The 20,744-nt window shown below is 41.8% G+C and overlaps 1 protein-coding gene across 3 annotated transcripts in view; it reads right to left on the bottom strand.

Annotated features, from left to right (window-relative positions):
* Positions 1–11,873: 11,873 nt before the first annotated feature.
* Positions 11,874–20,744, bottom strand: part of LOC147011863 (NACHT, LRR and PYD domains-containing protein 3-like) — an 89,536-nt gene continuing 80,665 nt past the window's right edge. For 2 of the 3 annotated variants that reach the window (XM_085857313.1, XM_085857316.1), the window contains 2 exons: positions 18,202–18,299; positions 11,874–12,980 (listed from right to left, as the gene is read on the bottom strand). In XM_085857313.1, the coding sequence (XP_085713439.1) occupies positions 12,904–12,980; positions 18,202–18,299 (175 nt within the window). In that variant the 3' untranslated portion in view covers positions 11,874–12,903. Of the gene's footprint in view, positions 12,981–18,201; positions 18,300–20,744 lie in introns of those variants that run through there. The other variant, XR_015051749.1, reaches the window with a different exon arrangement.

The following is a 20,744-nucleotide window of genomic DNA, read 5'->3' as shown; positions in this document are numbered from 1 at the left end:
GCGCCAGACCATGAACTATATTCCCATGAAGTTTGAAGACGATCCGATCAAAATTACTCAAAAAATAAGGGTTTCGTCGACTCCCCTGATTTGCGACAAAGTGACCTTGACCTTTGACCTTGACCTTCAAAATTGTATGCGCTGAAAGGGACCTCTATAGGCCTCTGATATGCGAAGTTACAAAAATTTCCAATGATAACTGTGCTCTGCAGAGTGATTTATACGTGATTACAGACAAAAAAAACAACAACATATGAAGGTCAAGGCCAATCGCCACCAAAAATTAATCAGCTGAGCGCCAGACCATGAACTATATTCCCATGAAGTTTGAAGACGATCCGATCAAAATTACTCAAAAAATAAGGGTTTCGTCGACTCCCCTGATTTGCGCCAAAGTGACCTTGACCTTTGACCTTGACCTTCAAAATTTTGTGCACTGAAAGGGCCCTCTATAGGCCTCTGATATGCGAAGTTACAAAAATTTCCGATGATAACTGTGGTCTGCAGAATTTTTTACACGTGATTACAGACAAACAAACAAAGAAACAAAAAAAAAACATACAAGCTGACTAACATATCTTGCAAAAACTTCGTTTTGGCAAGATAACAAACAAACAGAAAGGGGTGAAAACAGTAACCTCCATCCATCTTCGAAGATGGCGGAGGTTAAAAACATCCTGTGGGTTTTTCTGTGTGATGTTGAGAGAGGAGTTCCTGGATGGGGTGGCTTTGTGTCTGTTACAGGTGATCCACCACAATGCCTGACAACAATAGGCTACTACCCTGTGATTCATAACCCCATCACAGAGTACAAAACTGTGAAGGAATGTTTGAGAATCGCTAAGGAGGAGAATCGCATATGCATGAAAGCATACCCCTTGATTGAGAAAGAGCTCAAGATGTATCAAAAACATGTGATCCTCATTGGAACGTTTCATTTGACATGTGCTTATTTCCACATAATTGTAAAGAAGATGAACTCTTGTGGCCGAACTGATGTTTTACTTGAAGCTGGGCTTGTGAGGTCAGGCACAGTGTATGGTATATTCAATGGCAAAAACTACAGTCGTGCAATGGTGCGTCACAAGACTGTGTTGGAGAGTCTGGAAAGACTACTGGTCAAAAGGTTTCTGGAACACACAGGTGAAAGCAAATTTTTTGACAACTTACCAGAAACAGCCAAAGTGAAACTGAATTAAATTAAATCCTCATCAACAAAGGATTAACTTCATGATTGCATCACTGACCCAGATATCACTGGTTACATTCAGAGGTACTGCCAGTTTCGGAAGGAGGTGGCTAATGGTGAATTGGGGAAGACAGCCCAGTTCTGGATGGCATACATGGATGTTGTGTGGCTTGCACTGAAACTTCACGAAAGTGTGAAAAGGAATGACTTTCTGCTCTATGCGGAATGCATTCTACGCATGCCAGATCTGTTCTTTGCAGACAATGGCCAGAACTATGCGAGGCATCTGACAATGTTTTCTATATTCATTGCAAACATTGATCAAACACATCCAGGGGCACGAGAATTGCTGAAACTAGGAGCATTCAGTGTGGCTCGATCAATGGTGCCTGGATGTTGCACAGATGTGGATAAAACAATGGAAGAAACGTTCATGAAACACTCAAAGTCCCATGGTGGGCTAGTGTTGCCGGTATCTCTGGTATTACAAGGAAGAATGCAGCTTACCAGAGATGGGTTCTCACTACACATGAGCGATCCCAATACTTGGTTGCAACATTTGCAATGGCAGACATGCACACATATTCATCAGATGAACACAGAGATGTATCGAAAGCCGAGATCAAGAGAAGTCTGCATTATGTTAACATAACAATGGAGACCTTTTCCAACTTCCAAGACCCATTTGATTCTTAAATTGACAGAAGCAGACTCTATAACATATCCTCAGGTGCTGCAGTATCAGCTGACATTGAATCTGATCTCCTTACAGCTGAGAAGCAAGGGGCCAGAGCAAGGTCCAATTTTGTAGAGCGAAGACTAAAGAAGAAGGAAGTTAACTTCTTTGAGCCAATTAAGAAAATCAATTTGAAGACTATGGCCAGTGCAAAAAAGAAGGTTAAACTTACATCTTTTCAAAGCAAATTGGTTGAATACAAGCACATGGGTAACAGTGTTACCAAGCTTCTCGTGAAATCATAAGACAACACAGTCAACATGGCAGAGGTAATGAAATTATGTCTCACACCCGTGCCATACTGCATAGGTACCGCTGACGGTTACCTCGCAAAGACAAGCAGGGCAGGAGGATTTTCATTTGTCACAAAGGGAGTAATGGAGGAAAAACTTCCAAATGCTGGTGTACTCACAATAGAAGATGGAAATGTCCTGTTCTACTACTTGAAGGAAATACCTGATACATTCAAACAGATATGTGTGAAGTTGTACAATCAGACAAAGAAGTATGATGTCATAGTCAGTACTGACATGTACAGTACAAATTATGTGAAGGCTCTTGAACACATTGCCAAGGAAGAACACATTCCTGATTTGAGGTCAAACCAAGAAGAAACAGAGAGTAGGGTTGTTCTCTACTGCATCTTCTGTATGCTGCAGAACAGGGATACCAGTATGCAAGGGTGAGGAGTCCAGACAGTGACATATTCTGGATCTTGCGATATCATGCCAGGAAAAGTCATTACTATCCTCTTCGATACAGGTGATGGCAACAAGAAGCGCCTTATTAACATTACAAATCTCTCTAAACACCACACAGAGCAAATGTGAGGGGCGATGCTGGCGCTACATGCATTCACCGGTTGTGATTCAGTGAGCTCTTTCAGGGGTATTGGAAAGATTAAACCTCTCAAGTTGTTACTGGAATCTCCTGCACACTGTGATGCCCTGAAGCATTTGGGAGATGACTGGAATGTTGATGATGATCTTCTGATCGGGTGTGAAAAGTTCACCTGTGCACTGTATGGGAAATCCAAATCGGACAGCGTAGATGAAGTACGGAACTTGATGCTCAAGTCAAAGTGTGATGGGGACATTTCAGTTGACAGTCTAACATCCAGTATCATTGACCTGGCTAGATTGCCTCCGAGTAGGGATTGCTTGAGAGAACAAGTTGCTTGAGCAAATTATCAGACAAGACTATGGGAAATGGCAAATGTTGCCATATATGAGATCCCCAAACCCTGGGAAGGACATGGATGGAAAGAGGATGGAGAACCACTCTGGTGTGCAGATGAAATGATCTTACCACAAAAACTAATTTATGTTCTGGAGAGGGATGCAACAGAAATGGAGGAATCTGATGATGAAACAGGAGAACAGGAATATGCTGCAGATAGTAATACAGATAGCTCCTCTGATGGGGAGTAAAACAGTAAAAGTGAAATTTGTGATGATGGAGTACTGGGACATTATATTTTACTGTGGACATGCAGGGAAAGGACATTATTAGCAGATTTGATTGTGTAAATAAGTGTTATCTTAGGCGTTAGTGATTCCCTATGATATTTGTTCCTAGTTAGACTAAAATAATAAACCAGTGCTTATAAATCTCTTCTAAAAGCTGAAATTATGAGTAAATCAACTTGTTCATTGAAAATATTGATAAAGAAGACACCCTGGAGGGGAAAAAGTGACGCGTTTTCATTTTCCAACCCCCCCACCCCCCAATCTAATGCAATGCCATCCACACATTATCTTATTTCACACATTCATGGCACAAAGCATGAAGCTTAGTGTTCGTGGCCTGCGGGACGGCACCTCACGTGTGGTACAGTGCAGGACTCTACAGAGAAAGTTTGCATGTGAGAGAGGGACTGGGGGCACTTTCCACGTCCTTCGAGTGTGAGGGGAGGGGCCGGGGGTGCTCGTGAGGCATGGTTCCTTCAGAAACAGTGTCATGTTCCACAAGCTGCATCATGAACACATGCCCACATCAGATGTGGACCAATGAGGAAGAGGCTCACACAAGCCGAGACAGGGAGAAAGCCATATGAGGAGGAAGAGGACAGGAGTGCAAGAGATGCGACGGAGTCACCTCAGAGCTTGTCCTTGTCCTAAAAACTTGCCCTGAGAGGAGCAGAAAGGAGCTCAAAGTTTGTCCTTCTCCTAAAAGCTTGTCCTGTGAAGAGCAGAAATGTCACATGTGGGGGAGAGGAAGACGAAGCAGAATAGCTGATCCTCATCGGCACCAAAATGCTTATCCGGCGAGGGGCAGAGGTGTGTGCAGAGTGTGTGAAGAGAGGGAGGGGGCCCGTGGTGCGGAGGAGGGCAGTGTGGTGAGACCAGAGCATGGTTTTGTTCATGAGGAGCTGCTGGATGCTGGGGCCCAGCAGAAAAAAAACATATCTTACACGCCAGACAACTTACCGACTGGGTCTGGACACCTCAGAGACATGGCTGCGCATCTCGTTGCATCGCCTCTCCACTGCCCATCTTCCCCATCCTTCCACCCACCCCCCATTCGCCAGTATGTTTGGATTGGTGCAGCCCCGTTGGGCTGTGTAAGGTGAGGGAGAAAATAATCGACCCGACTTTTCTTTTCTCCGTACTTTTCTTTTCTTTTCTTATCAAGTTCTTCTTGTTTTCTTATTCTCCTTTAAGTTTTCTTCTTCTATTATCTTCTGTTTTCTTATAATGGCAATGTCTCTTGTGAAAATAAGATTGTATAAGAAAGAATGTGTTTGTTAAATCTGCTCTTGTGTGCCTTTTGCTTTCTTGCCAATCAGTACTTGCTTGTGTGTGTAAATAAATAATTGTTTGTTATTTACAATCTGTCTCAGTTGTCCTTTCATTGGTCCAACACAGTGTACAAGTATAGTTCGACGAGAAGTTGTCCCCCGCCAGATTTGCTCTGTGAGCTGGTGCTGCACCTATCAATTACACTCGGCAGATCACCAGGTGTAGCGCCAAGGGTGTGGCCTCAAGTTAGGTTGCTGTGCCAATAGAAAGGTATCGCGGAAACATCGAAGCATAACCCTGCTGGGCCGGTAGCCTAAGTCAAGCGACTACGGCTGTGTAAGAACTACAGCCAGTTAGACCGCGGAGTTATCTGTGGTTGGTGGCCTCAGGACCGGGTATTCGGGAGAAACTCGAGTGCCTCCCCTCGTGGCAAGCCCGGAACCCTGGGCTGTAATAATATATTATGTATTGATATTGTACCATGATCTCAAATGCATGCAGCCTGGTGTTGGCGCAGTGGTTAGGGCAGCGGCTTGGGATCCAAAAGGTCCTGAGTTCAAGCCCCGTTGGGCCACTGAATTAATACACCAGGGGGTTGACTCAGCCTGTCATCCTTCCGAGGTCGGCGAAATGAGTACCAGTGTACTGGGCCGGTGTATACCCCGGTTAAAATAGGTGCACCATTTCCCTGTGTTGTAAGAGGCGACCAGGGTTGCGTCAGGAAGGGCATCCGGCGTAAAACATGTGCCAAATCACTATGCGGATCACAACGGATGATCCGCTGTGGCGACCCCTAACGGGAGCAGCCGAAAGAAGAAGATCTCAAATGCATGCCTGCTGTTCTTGTAGACCAAGAAGAAGGCTTATTTGGCCGAAAGCTTGTCACTGTAAAGATCGTCCAGAAGCTACGTCTCTGACTCATTTAATTTCTTCCCAATATATATATATATATATATATATATATATATATATATATATATATATATATATATATATATATATATATATATATATATATATATATATATATATATATATATATATATATATATATATATATATGTATATATATATATATATATATATATATATATATATATATATATATATATATATATATATATATATATATATATATATATATATATATATATATATATACATATCTATATTATTACTAACACTCTCATCTTGTATATATGTACAGTCTCCTCTTCTTCTTCTTCTTTCGGCTGCTCCCGTTAAGGGTCGCCACAGCGGATCATCCGTATGATCCACATAGTGATTTGGCACATGTTTTACGCCGGATGCCCTTCCTGACGCAACCCTGGTCACCTCTTACGACACAGGGATATGGTACACCTATTTTAACCGGGGTATACACCGGCCCAGTATACTGGTACTCATTTCGCCGACCTCGGAAGGATGACAGGCTGAGTCAACCCCCTGGTGTATTAATTCAGTGACCCAACGGGGCTTGAACTCAGGACCTTTTGGATCCCAAGCCGCTGCCCTAACCACTGCGCCAACACACCAGGCTACTATATATGTACAGTATGTATGTGTATATATATTATATGTATATATATATATATATATATATATATATATATATATATATATATATATATATATATATATATATATATATATATCTTCCTCTTTCGGCTGCTCCCGTTGTATGTATGTATGTATGTATGTATGTATGTATGTATGTATGTTCCCAAAATACAGCCAAAATGGTACACGACAGCACAAAAATTTTAGGGCCACCTTACTTACCATTCTCCTACGGTGTGCAGTATCTAGTTTCGTTCAAATCGGGCAACAAAAAAAATTATTTAAAAAAATCAATTCCCAATTCACTCAAGTACTCTTCGGGAGAATTTGATTAATGCAAACAACCTCAGCGGTATAGTTCGCTGGAGCTATCTTGTTTTTTTTCTTGAAATGATTTTTTTCAATCAACCGCTGTCACTACGGGAACCCAACGGGTTCACGGGTCGTCTCATATATTACTAAAATTCTTATCTTGTATGTATGTATGTATGTATGTTCCCGGAATACAGCCAAAACGGTACACAATAGCACAAAAATTTTAAGGCCACCTTACTCACCATTCACCTGTGGTGTGCAGTATCAAGTTTCATTCAAATTGGGCAGCGATAAAAATTATTTTAAAAAATCAATACCTGATTCAGTCAAGTACTCTTCGGGACTATTTGATCAATGCAAACAAACTCAGTGGTAGAGTTCGCTGGAGCTATCTTTTTTATTTTTTTCTTGAAATGATTTTTTTCATCAACCGCTGTCACAATGGGTTCACGGGTCATCTAGTATGTGTGTATATATATATATATATATATATATCCATCCAAGTGTACTTGCTTGATGCAAGCTCCACCCTCTCCATAGTAAGTAGTAAGAGGGTGTGGAAACCTCCACCCCTCTCCATAGTAAGTAGTGAGAGGGTGTGGAAAGCTCCACCCCTCTCCATAGTAAGTAGTGAGAGGGTGTGGAAAGCTCCACCCCTCTCCATAGTAAGTAGTGAGAGGGTGTGGAAAGCTCCACCCCTCTCCATAGTAAGTAGTAAGAGGGTGTGGAATGCTGCACCCCATCTCCATGGTAAGATAGGGTGGAGAATCACTTTTTTTTTTAGTAAGGTATCAAAATACTGTACCTAAGCTTATGGAAAACTGGTCACACACCCTTATATTTCCACATGTATAATGTACCTCGAAATAGCCACTCCATCCTGTTATCACTACATCGGCCACCAATTACTAGTTATACAGATCATTCATACACGATGCGCATTGTGGGTGTTTATTGCCCAACTGTCATGGTTGTAGTACTGATTATTACTCTTTGTTTTTTCTATTACGTCATTAATTTGTATTTTGATTAATTTAAGTTCGACTTTTAAACCAAAGCATTGGGTGAGTAAACAGCCGGTGAGGTTATTTCAGAATGAGAAATTTCCCTTTTTAAGCGGTGAAGCCATTTCAATATTTGGCTATGTCCTTCCTTCCATCCGTCCATCCATACATCCGTCAAAAATGAAGAACAAGAACCTAACACACCATGTTTAATTCTAATGGGTTCTAAAGGGTAATTCTAATGGGTTTTGTTCGTTTCTAGGCTTTGCCTATTTCATGTTAAAAATGCCAAACTGAACCGTTTCCTTCAGACACGGGTGTGATTTTTATACACAAAGTCGAGGCTCGTGGAGGAGCTAGAACAAGGAATGGATCAGGATGCAACAGAACAATAGAAAGAGGGGAGGGGGGAAACACATCAACAGCACTGGAAGCCTGGACAGAGGTGGGTTTGGGGCAGGTTAATGGGGGAAGAAAACATCATGGTTTTGGATGGGGCATAATCTGAGATGGTGGTAAACAGCTGTCTTGAAGACCTGAAGGGAAGAATGACACTGAATAGAGTGTGGAAGATGGTTCCACAAGTGGGGGGGGGGGAAGAGGACTGAAAGAGTGGAGGTGACCAGTGATCCTGGATTTTGGGATTCTCATCAAAAGAGGGCTGATGGCAGACTGTGTGCATCCTACAGAAGCATACCTGTCCTACAGAACCTGTCCTGTAAGCATACCATCCTACAGAACCAGAAGCATACCTACAGAAGAGACCAGGCACAGAGACAGAGAGAGAGAGAGAGAGAGAGAGAGAGAGAGAGAGAGAGAGAGAGAGAGAGAGAGAGAGAGAGAGAGAGAGAGAGAGAGAGAGAGAGAGAGAGAGAGAGAGAGAGAGAGAGAGAGAGAGAGAGAGAGAGAGAGAATAGAGGGTGCAAGACCAGAAAGGAGGTGGTAGAACACTGAAACCACTGATCTGTCTGTGATGGCAAAGTAACAGGCCCATAGACTCAGCTTCAGCATGGAAGATTCCAATTATCTTGAAGACATTGGTTTCCATGGCATCATGCTGAGCAAGATGTGAGGCAGGGGTGTCAACCAAAAGGGGAGAGCAGTACTCGATCAGGCTGCAAACGAAGGCTTTGTAGGTTTGTGTGCAAACAAGAGTTCATGTGTGCAAAGGAAGGAATATGCATGACAGAGGATGGCCAGTCGGCAACTGGCTTTGTTTGCCAACTTCGGGGTTCTTGTGGTTTCCCCAAGAAAGATCATAGCTGATGGTGAGGCCAAAAAGTTTTAGTGACTGAACTACAAGAGGATTAAGAAAACATATGGAAGGGTTTGCCAGACAGTCTTTTCGGAGAGAGAGCACGTGCGCATGTGAGATTTGCTGGGATTGAAAGATATATTCCAATTGTTTGACCAGCTTGTGGTTTTATCAAGGTCTGAAGAGAGGGAAGAGGTTCCTGCCTGCATATTTGAAGGATGAGGGATGTCACGGCAGAGGGTGGAGTGGTCATAAAATAGTTAAATAGGATTTTCCAGTCAGACAGATAGTTGAAGATTAGGAATAGGACCCAGAACACTGCCTTTACAGGGAGAGGAGATGAAAGGATTCTGTTGAGAACTACACAATGGCTATGAGAGTAGAGGAAGTCAGTAACCCATGCAAGATATTTGGAGAACATGCAGGGTGCCAGACTATCAAATGCTAGATATGTCAAGAGAGATGGCCCTGATCTCATATCTGACATTGAGGACTTCCATCCATTGTTGGAAGAACAGAAGCAGCATGTCGAAGGACCTGCTCTGAATCCAACTGATGATCTGAGATCAGGCCGTTTAAGAAAAGGAAGGATTTGAGGGGGAGCATACTCCAGACAGACTTTAACAAGGCGCTAACCAGGTTTCAGTGAAATGTGTCGGTTCTTCACAGATCATAGCTGGCCTCACTCACTTGTGGAAAATGTCCTTAACAGTGTCCAACCAATCAACATACAATCTTCTTCCAATAACAAAACCTGATAACGGCAAATTAATTCCTCACTTTGGTGTATCAAACCAACAGTCTTGCAGCTAAAATAATTATCCCGAGAAACTTTAAAATCATACAGGATAACACAGAAACTACTTCCACCTTCTCTCAATAACCTCTTTTCATTCAAATGAAACAAAAACTTTGTGAAATTTTCTGGTTGAAGGCACACTACCTTCTAATCTACCACCTGGAACAGTCAAATCCCTGCACAAGTTGCAATACCTGTGACCTCATCAACCCCATGACATCAATATCTGGACCACAGTACACCACCAATATCAGGGATAATTTTACCTGTACTACCTCCAATGTAATCTACTCTTTCATGTTCACTTTGCAATAAACTTTAAATTGGTGAAACTGGATGACAGCTTGGAGACTGCTTTGCAGAACATCTCTACAATGTCAGAACTAACAATGACAATATCTTTAAACCGATTTCTCATTACTTCAACCAGGTGGGACATGCTATTCATCATGTTTGTTTGTGGTTTGATACTCTACCATGGAAGCAATGACTCCTGGAAACTCAAGGAACACAATTTCATCCACAAATTTAGTACACCAGCACCAAACAGCTTGAATGAAATGATTTCTTTCCACTAAACCGTGCCTATTCAGGATCATATTCACCCCTGTTTTTTTTTGTTGTTTGTTTTCTTTAAGTCCATTTCCTTTCTCATTCTTCATATTCCAATTCGTTTTCTCCCCTCTCATTCCCCATCTTCCCCCCTTCTCCCACTCACCTCCTCCCCTCCCCCCTCTTTCTTCTCTCTCCCTCCCTCCCTTTTGTCTTCTCATTCTACCTCCCTCTTCACCAACATGTCACTCATGACGTTTCACTTTAAGCAATACATCACATATGACGTGCACACCGCTGCCCAATTGGCGTTCCCCATCCCAAACAAGTCAGTGATGACATCATTTGGGGAAGTCTTATTTTACCAACTGCCACCTTAATGTCTTTCTATTTTGCTCCGACAAAAGGTTAAGGCCCAAAACATTAGCTTCTTTTATTCACAGCGGAACAATGACCATTTATGGTATTGTTTCTTATTTGTTTTGACTTCTCTTGTCGCCCACGCAGATTGGCAATTATCTCCACTCCCCAAGGTGGATAGAGGTTATTTATTCCTACCAGTTTATTTGTCTTTGTCTGTGAGCAGGATACCTCAAAACGTAGTGGAAAGATTTGGACAAAACTTGGTGGACACAGGTGTGTGATAAGGACGAATCGATTTGATTTTGGGGACGATCCGAATCCAGATACTAGAATTTCTCGTGGTTCTTCACCATTGAGGAATAGGGTCATAAGCGATATCTGAACGCTATGGATGGGTGATAATAAAACTTGGTGGGCAAGTTTGGTAGGTGACAAGAACAAGTCGATTACATTTTGGTGGAGATTTGGATGCAAATCCAGCCTATCAGTGGGATACAAAATGTAAACTGCCCACCTGGTGGAGATATGCGCTCTACTGAGTGCCATTCTAATTTTCTGCTGAAATTATCGATTATATTATTTAGGGGAGGGTGAAAAGTCTGAAAGTTCAAACCTGGGGTTGGACAGATATTGTTTTCTTGCTCTCCTAGGAGATGAAAGTACAATTTCAGAAATTACAAGTGTGGACATGACAAATATTTGAAAAAGCTCTTGATTCGCTGCGTTTTCTCGACTTTTGATAAATACCTAGGGTTTGTGTTCCTCCTGAACATGACCAATCAGCTTGGGAACTGTAATCTGCAACAGCTTCAAGTTGGATCATGAAGCTCAATAAAAAAAAATACGTATATCCATCCATTGGGACGACACTCTGTGCAGAGCATTGGTGCTGCTTAAGCAGTCTCCTTGGCTAGTGGGTACAATCCTGGACAGGTCGCCACTCCAACACAGTATACCAGCATGCTGGCACTCATTTTGCTGACCTTGGAAGGATGACAGGTCGAGTTAACCCCACCTGGTATTAATTCAACAACTGAGCGGGGTTTAAACTCAGGACGCTCGGATTCCAAGCCCACCACCCTAACCATGAAGCCAACACCAGGCATGCATATATATATATATATATATATATATATATATATATATATATATATATATATATATACACATATATATATATACACATATATATATACACATATATATATATATATATATATATATATATATACACATATATATATATATATATATATATATATATATATATATATATATATATATATATATATATATATATATATATATATATATATATATATATATATATATATATATATATATATATATTTATGAGGCCCCACGAAGAGGAGTGATGTAAGCGACATGTTTTAATGATATGATGATGATAGGCTCAGATGATAGGGTGAGGGTTAAAATAGTGCTATATGGCATCAACTCCAAAATGGCCGATATGTCCCTTACATCACTCCTCCTCGCGGCACCTCATATATACATATACATATACATACATACAGGGTGTCCCAAAAGTCACCGTGAGTTAGAAATTAAATAACATTTGTTTTTTAATAATTTGTTATTCTTTTCTTTTCAGAATTTATAACATTTGGAAATTACCCATGGAAAAATTCACAACTGAACAAAGAACCAAAATCATGGAATTTTATTTTAAATTTCATCGATCAATTATTCTCACCCAAAGAGCATGGACACCGAATAATTTCGTGAAATTCAGAAATTTCTTAGCCATCACGTTCTCCTGATTTGACGCCTCCCGATTATTTTCTTTGGGGTTACCTGAAGGAGCGTGTATACATCAATAAGCCCCATCAAATTCAGCAGCTCAAGGACAACATCTGTGCAGAAATTAGAGGGCTGCAACCAGTTATTGTCCGCTGTTATGGAAAATGCTGCTGAAAGAGCCCGTCTCTGCAAAGCCGAAAATGGAGGACATCTAAGCTGCATCATTTTTCATAAATAAAGCAAATTTATCTCCATTTTGTAAATTTTCTTTTGGTATAAAAATAATCATAAATTATTTAATTTCTAAATCCCAAGGTGACTTTTGGGACACCCTGTATGTATGTATGTATGTATGTATGTATGTATGTATGTATGTATGTATGTATATATATATATATATATATATATATATATATATATATATATATATATATGTATATAGATTCCACTTACTGATGGAATTTGATAACATCCCAGATAGTGACGTTGTCAAACATAAAAAAAAGTTCAGCATAAATTTGCAAAACAAATGTACACCACCAATATTCGCCACTCCTTGTTCACTGCATCCATCATGGTTGATAAAGAAAATTTGCTGTTTTTATACTGAACGATGTTGATGATTTTAGGAAGAAGTGGAACACAGCAAGCTGCATCCTTCCATTTGTAGGCAATGTGGCCATCTTGAACGGTCTCTCATATCTATAAACAAGGTGGTGGGGGTGGCGGAGGGAGAAGTACATCAACACCTACACACAAGGCTTTATATTTTTGAAAATCTACTTTTCCTGGGATTTTAATACATATGTCATCCTGCTGCTTCTGCAGGGAGGGTGTTTTGTCAATGAGTAAGTCACCTGATGGATATGACTTCTCTGCAAGCATTAGTTATAAGATATGAGTTCCCTTACAAGGAACTGTAAAGCAGGAGGAGGGAATTGGGCCCATCAAGCAGGCACAATGGTTGCTAGCCTATGGCTGTTTGCCTGTGCCCTGTCCATCAAGCAAGGAAGCAGTACGTACCATTTAAAAAAAGTCTTTGGTGTGACTCCGCTGGGGTTTGAACCAGACCTCCCAGACTCAAAGCGGATGCTCGAACTATTACTGCTGCTGATGCATGACAGCTTGGATGCTTAAGGTACCTTTAGCAAAGAGCAGGCAATTGCTGCCAACACTCTGGACAAGTTGCTGCCTTAATTCCTGCTGGGAAAGCTATGACAACACCACCCACAATGTAATCCTCGCCTTTGGAATGCTTCAGGGGCTCGGAACCTGACCTCACCTCATAGATAGAGAGAAATGGATGGATGGAGATACTGTATAGGCATGGATTACATGTTGAATACCTTTGTGGGTGAGTTGCTCATCATTTGAAATAATCGCCCTCCACACCCCTATTATGATCACAAACTATATTGCTTCACCCCACCAAGGACGACATACTTTCTTCTGCAATATCTCATTAAAATTTAACTACAACAGGCCATTAAACATTCAAAAAATATATAAAAATAGCTCACTTCCTGGAAAGCAAACCCAACCAAAGGCAATCTCAGATAATTCCAAAAACTCCGCAACAAGTGTGTGTCCAGTCTCAAGAGGGCCAGAAAACAAAATCTGTCCAATCTCAAGATTGACCTTACAAACTTGTCTACCTCCTCTAAAACCTGGTGGCACCTTGTCAAGTCTGTCTCCAAAGTATGTTCCCCTTCCATCCCTTCCCTTCAAATGGAATGACAGCCGACTCCACTCATGAGAAGGCAGAATGCCTCAATTCTGTATTTGCTTCCAAATCTGTCCCCAACCTCTCACTTTCTGTACCCACCATATCCAATCACACTAAACTGCTCCTGGCCTCTGTCTTTTGCAACTAAGAAGATGGAGAAGTTTCTGGCAATCCCCATCTCTGATTCTGCAACTGGACTAGACAGGATCAGCTCGCATGTCATAAAAACCTGCTCTGCTGCTCTTGCACGTCCTCCCTCTGCCATTTTCGCAATATCATTTGACCGAGGTCAAATCTGCTTGGAAATCTGCATTTTATATCTGCTTGGAAATCTGCATTTTATATCTGCTTGGAAATCAACCAACATCACCGCATTACAAAAACAGGGTGCAAAAACCACCCTCAAAAATTCTGTTATGACATCCCTCATTCTTCAGCTAGACAGGCAGCTTCTTCCCTCTCTTCAGACCTTCATAGAATCACAAGTTGGTAAAATACTTGGATTAAGTCTTTCAATTCTGACAACTCTCACGCTCTCACCATCTCTCTCAATCTCTCTCATAGCAAACCTTCCCATCCACTTTCTTAACATTCCTCTTGAGGAAATTCAGTCACTCAAACTCTTGAATCTCACCATCAGCCACTATCTTCCTTGAGCAAACAACATTTCTAAGTTGGCCTCCAAAGCCACCCGTTGACTGGGCATCCTCCATCATACAATGTCCTCTTTGGCACACCTGAACACTTATCCACCCACACGGCCTTCATCCACAGCTTGATAGAGTATTGCTCTCCCCTCTGGGCTGGCACTCCCATCTCACACCTTGCTCAGCTTAACACAGTGGAAACCAAGGTCTTTAAGATTGTTGAAAACTCCCACGATGAAGCCGAGTCGATGGACCTATCATTTTCCCATCGCAGGCAGGTCAGTGGTCTGTCTTCTACCACTTCTTTATGGCCTTGCACCCTCTGCCCTTTCCATACATTGCCCCCCCCCCTTTTCCAAGTTTCTGTAGGTAGACTGACCACCAGAAACCCCCTTCTGGTGAAACTCCCAAAATCCAGAATCACTGCTCACCTCCACTCATTCATCCCTTTTTTCCCACCTGTACAAGAAACTTCCACATTTTCTTCAATTTCATTCTTCCCTTCAGGTCTTAAAGACAGTTGTTCACCACTATCTCAGATCATCTCCCATCCCAAACCATGATCTTTGCTAGCCTCGTTAACCCCATCCCCATACACCCAAAGCTCACCTCTTTCCAAATTTCCAGCTTTTCTCCTTCCTGAAAGTTTGCTTCTGCATCCATCTTGTACACCCCATGCATCCTCCCCTGCCCCTCATTCCTCCCCACATCTCTTATTTGTCCAAGTCTTCCTCTATTTTGTCCTTCATCCTTGCTTTTGGTGATTTTCCCCTCTCTCTCTACTGTTCTTTTTGTTGTTGCTTCCTGATCCGTTCTGTTCTCACTCTTCCACGAACCTCAACTCTGTATACAAAAATAAAATAAAATAAACTTGATATTTGACTCAGTCACTCCATGGCAGAGTGCACAACAAATTGGCAAATATTTAGCCGACATGTCACCGAAGCCAGTGCTAATTACTCAAATGGAAATAATCTTCCTTCTCTTTCTATCCCTATTTACAGACAAAATCCCACGTGTGTTATTATCTCTTCGTTTATGGTTTAAAAAAAACAACCCAAAAACAAACGAGCAAAGCTATTTGTAGTCAAACAAATATCCAAATTATGATTCTCAGTCACATATAACATTCAACCAGGAACTACTGAAGACCCTGGTTTTTTCGTTTTCCTCCTCAAGTACGATGTTTGTGAATCTGTCATCTTGAGTTATTTCCTCCAGAATCCCGTTGTGCTCTTGCGATTCCATACGTTTCTTCCCATCACTTTCCTTTCAGTCCCCGTTCTGTCTTTCCTATTTGCTCCCAATCCTATTAGTGCAAACTTCCATGAGCTTCGATCGATATTTGTATTAATAAGTAATTAAATATTCCCTGATGGCTTGAGCGTACTGATCTACAAGCACTATTTCAGCATCGGTTTCTTTTTCTAAAGGGTAGTTTACACTTGCTGTTGAATGAATTTACAGAAGAAACAACAATGAAGAGTTAATGCAAAGGTGGTTTGATCAAATCTGTCATTTAAAATGCTACAAATCGTTAAGAGTTTTCAATATGGGCTCTCCTGACCTAGATACATTAAAGTCTTCACCAAGACCAGTATTCCATTAAACACGTGAGAAGGACATTTGGGCTGCATTGTAGGACAGCAACATGTTCAAGTTTGATGTCGTAGCTTTCCGAGTGAAGTAAACGATGCCTCGCACATGTTCTGTCGAGATAGCGAATCTTTGGTGACAAGTGACAGAACTTGCAGCATAGAGTTAATGAACAATTCAAACTAGTTTTGTGCAAAAAATATTTATAATGGTGTGAATCTCAACTTGTGTGGTCTTCGAACCTATTGTGAATATACATGTTATTGGTGGAAGTGTACTTTTGTACGTTTTATTTTGCATCTTCATATCCTTTAAATTGTCGGAACATGTTTTTATATCACCAAGATCTGAACGAATAAATGTTATGAAATGAAAATGTACATTGCTAAAGTAAAAAAAAAATCATTATTAGTGCAGTTTTGACGACTGTTTTCTGTCATCACTTTTTCCACAGACACTTAACCTCATTTGCAAATAATTTTTAAAATATCAAAGCAATTGAACCTATTAAGTAATGCTTATATTACTCCCATGTGATGAGTGCCATGATGCTATTGCATGGTTTCCGACTGCTGCCTGGCCTTATTGATAGTACACTGTTTGCCATGATGGAGGCGTATGCACCTGCACTGCGGATTTCCTTTTTAAAATATTGTTTACAGTGCTGAAAAAAAATGAAACAAATGGCGTCTAGGAAAGGTACGAAGTGGGACATGGGACATTTTGGGTTAAAAAAAATAATGATAATTTTAAAAAGGACGATCCTGTTAATTTGGGGACACCTGGTCAGCCTGCTTCCACACCCAGCCTCATACATTCTTCTCAGGGATGATGAGTTTCTTGATACCATGGGAATATAGATCACATTTGTGAATATAGATCACAAATGACTTGACTTGGACTTGTGGTTGGAATGTAGGCTCCGAGTCTGGGAGGTCGGCGGTTCAAGCCAAACCCTGGCCAAGTCATACCCAAGACTTCAAAAATGGTACATGCTGCTTCCTTGCTTCAAGGTCAGCATTTGGAGGATAGAGCATGGACAAACCCCTGGGTTAGTATCCCATGGAGGGGGGGGGGGGGTTGGGAGAGTGATGATACTTTCTCCTCAATTGTCCCACTGACGAGAGAGAAAAGCAAAGCTACAAGATGGTGTCGCCGACACCCAATGTGTTCCAAGAAATTGTGTCACTTCCTCCACAAAGTCGCCACCTGTATGTCTGAAGTCAAATCCAGTGTTGTCCAATCTGTTTGTCTTCATGCGTGCATTGGTGTTACAATTCTTCCAGGAGCCTGCAAATTCTATTAAAGAATTTTTTTTTAATTTCAGAAGGGAAAATTTATGACCCCACTCCCTTTAATCTACAGCATTGTTGAAATAAGATGACATTGAATTCCACAAATAAATAATGCAAGCATCAACATTTTTCCCCAGTTAAAAAAAATATAAATGAGCAATTTCAAATTAATGCATCATACAATTTAAAGTAAGTTTCGAAACTAATGATGCAATAGTCTGGCTCTGCCTGCCCCTCCCTTCTTCCCTCTACCCCCATATATTCCTTATCCACCTTTTCACCACAATCATTGCTTGTCTAGACCTTCCTCCCATTTTCAATCCTTTTCTCAAATGCGTTTTTTTGAATTGTACCCACCCCAAAATGTACATGACCCCACTATCCCATCTAGCCTCCAGAGCTCCTCTTGCTTCACCCAAACACCGAGTGGAAATATTTACACTTTTGCAAAAACCAACCATTTGAATGGCATGTTGTGTTCCAGAGTAAAAGGCCAGTTAAGTATGAAATAAAACTAGTTGTGCTGCAGTAGCCTTATCAATCTCCCTCGAAGTACCTGTCTTGTGCAACTTCTGTTGAACTCTTACACGTGCATCAACAAGTGTATGAAAACTTGAACTTTTACCCGCATCACCAAGTTATGGATAACTTTTACTCACCATTCGTCTTCCTGATAAGTATGTTGTTGCTCAAAATCCATCCCTCCTGATGACGTAGAGTTTCCATTTCCCTGGAACTGAAGGCGTTTCCTTTAATCCTGTGGAAGGTACAGCTTCACACCTCTCTTCGGAATAAATCTGGTACTGCTGCTCCTCTAACTTATCTTTCACAAATAGAGTATATTCTTAATAAGTATATACATAGAAACTAGTGCAGGGTGGAAAAGGAGGTATCAGTGTGATAACCCACGAAGAAAGTGTGCACACATATTCCTATATAAGAGCAAGTTATTAATTCTGAGAAGCCTTTTCATTGATTTTTTTCTACAATTACATACCCGAGCTAATTGCCCTGAAATTTGCTCCAACACATTATTTTAACACAAGCAAGGTCAACATCACAATAAAAAAATTGCAATTATTAATCAAATCGAACAGAATACAAAAAATAATGCCACTGGGCGATTGAGCATTGTACGTCGGGGTCGGCAGTGAGAGGAGTGGAGCTTGGCTTGTGCCTTTGCCTCATCACATTGGAAGATGGGGAATCAACTGATGATTTTCACCTGTATGGCTGAGCAAATCTCCACCAGAGTTTGCATACATGCTGGCTGCTGGGGGTACCCAGGGTTAGGTCCTGGGCACAACTCCCCCCCTCCCACCCAGAACAAAATCCTCCGCATGTTTCCGCATGTGTGTTTGTCTGAAAATCATATTTTTTAAAAATGACAGGAGACTGAGGAGGAACTGATCCCAAACAAGGAAATAAGGCCATTTGGCCGAACATTGCAGTGGTGTACTCCCGCATTCGTTTTTGCTACAGCTTCAAATGTCAATGTTCTTGGTGGTTTACTAAAGTCTAAATAACCCCGATCTTGATTGGATGACCCAACTAATATGAATGTGTTTGTGCATGTGCGCGCATGTATTCTATTTATATATAGTGTTGCGGATTTCAGAATCCGAACCGATGAATGCATTCCAACATCCAGGTGTGGCCCTAAATGGAGTTCTTTCATCCCCTCTTCCTGTGCTGGCTGGAGTTCCTCAAGGTAGCGTTCTGGGCCCTGTTCTTTTTCTGGTTTTCATCATTGATCTCTCCGACTCTCTGGAAAATCCTCTATATCTCTTTGCTGACGACTCCACCCTCTGCCGTACCATCTGTCATCCCTCAGACCGGCAAGCAGCAGCTTCTTCGCTCACTGCAGATCTGGATAAAATCACAAACTGGTCCAACACGTGGAACATGTCTTTCAATCCAGACAAATCTCACACTCTCACTATGTCTCTTCGAAAGGACCGTTTAGAAAACCCCCCCATCCACTTTCTCAACAATCCTCTGGAAGAAGTCTTTTCTTTCAAGCTTCTGGGTCTCACTATCTGCCATGACCTTTCCTGGGAAAGTCACATTTCCAACCTCGCCTCAAAAGCCAGTCGCCGACTGGGAATCCTCCGTTGTGCAAAGTCCTTCCTCGGCCCTCTTGAGCTCCTGACCACTTACAAAGCTTTTGTCCGTACCCTGATGGAGTACTGCTCTCCCCTCTGGGCTGGTGCTCGTGCCTCCCACCTTTCTCGGCTTCACGCTGTCGAAACCAGGGCATTTAAGATCATCGGCATCTCCCGCAATGAAGCTGAGTCTTTGGGCCTCTCACTCAATCACCACAGGTTGGTTGGTGGTCTTTCTGTCTTCTACCGACTCCTCTCCAGCCTTGCCCCCCCCTGCTCTCTCTGCGATTTGTCCCCACCACATTTCCACAGGGCGCTCAAGGTCTGCCAACAACCCCCTTCTGGTAAAACTACCAAAATCCCGAATCACTGCTCATTTTCACTCTTTCGTTCCTCTTTTTTCCCGCCTTTGTAATAAACTTCCTCACTCTATTCTTTCCCATTCTTCCCTCCAGGCTTTCAAAACAGCTGTTCACCACCACCTCTTATCTTCCCCCATCCAAATCCTTGATCTTTTCTACCCCCGATAATCCACCCAAGCCCACTTCCTTCAATTCCCTTGCTTTCCTTCCTGAAAGTCCCTGTAATGTCCATCTTCTCTTCGCCATGTTCCCCGTCCATCCCCATCTCTCTCCCTTCCACAGTTCACCTAATGTGTCTGTTCCCCACTGTTTTGTCCCTTCCACTCCTGCCCCTCGTCTCATGCCCCCTTGCTGTGAGTTGTGCGTTAGCTCTCATACGAGCCTCGACAAGGTATACAAAAAAAAAAGGTCCTCAGATAGTTATTTCCCTAACTGCATGTCCAGGATAGACCCATCACCATGTCTGGTGGGATTCTAAATGTGATGCGTTGAGAAGGGTAAAGAGTAGATCCCCTCTCTTATGGAAAGCTTTTTCTCTTGACGACAAGCATTCATGCATGGTGTTGCTTTCACGGACGCCGACGCCCGCCTTTTTTTCTTCATCAACATTCGACACCCCGTCCAGCAGCTCTAACTAACAGCAGCTGGACGCTAACTGGCTTATTTTCATATCGGGCTGAACAGTGAAGTGATCATTGTTGTTGACAGTTTTATGAGCGCTTCACGTTTGTGCTC

The sequence above is a fragment of the Eptatretus burgeri genome, chromosome 15, assembly GCF_056783735.1.
Source record: "Eptatretus burgeri isolate ZD-2024b chromosome 15, Ebu_testis_v1, whole genome shotgun sequence".
NCBI classification, from domain to species: Eukaryota; Metazoa; Chordata; class Myxini; order Myxiniformes; family Myxinidae; genus Eptatretus; species Eptatretus burgeri.
The sequence above is the reverse complement of the archived record's forward strand: the minus strand, read 5'-3'. Positions and strand labels throughout refer to the sequence as shown.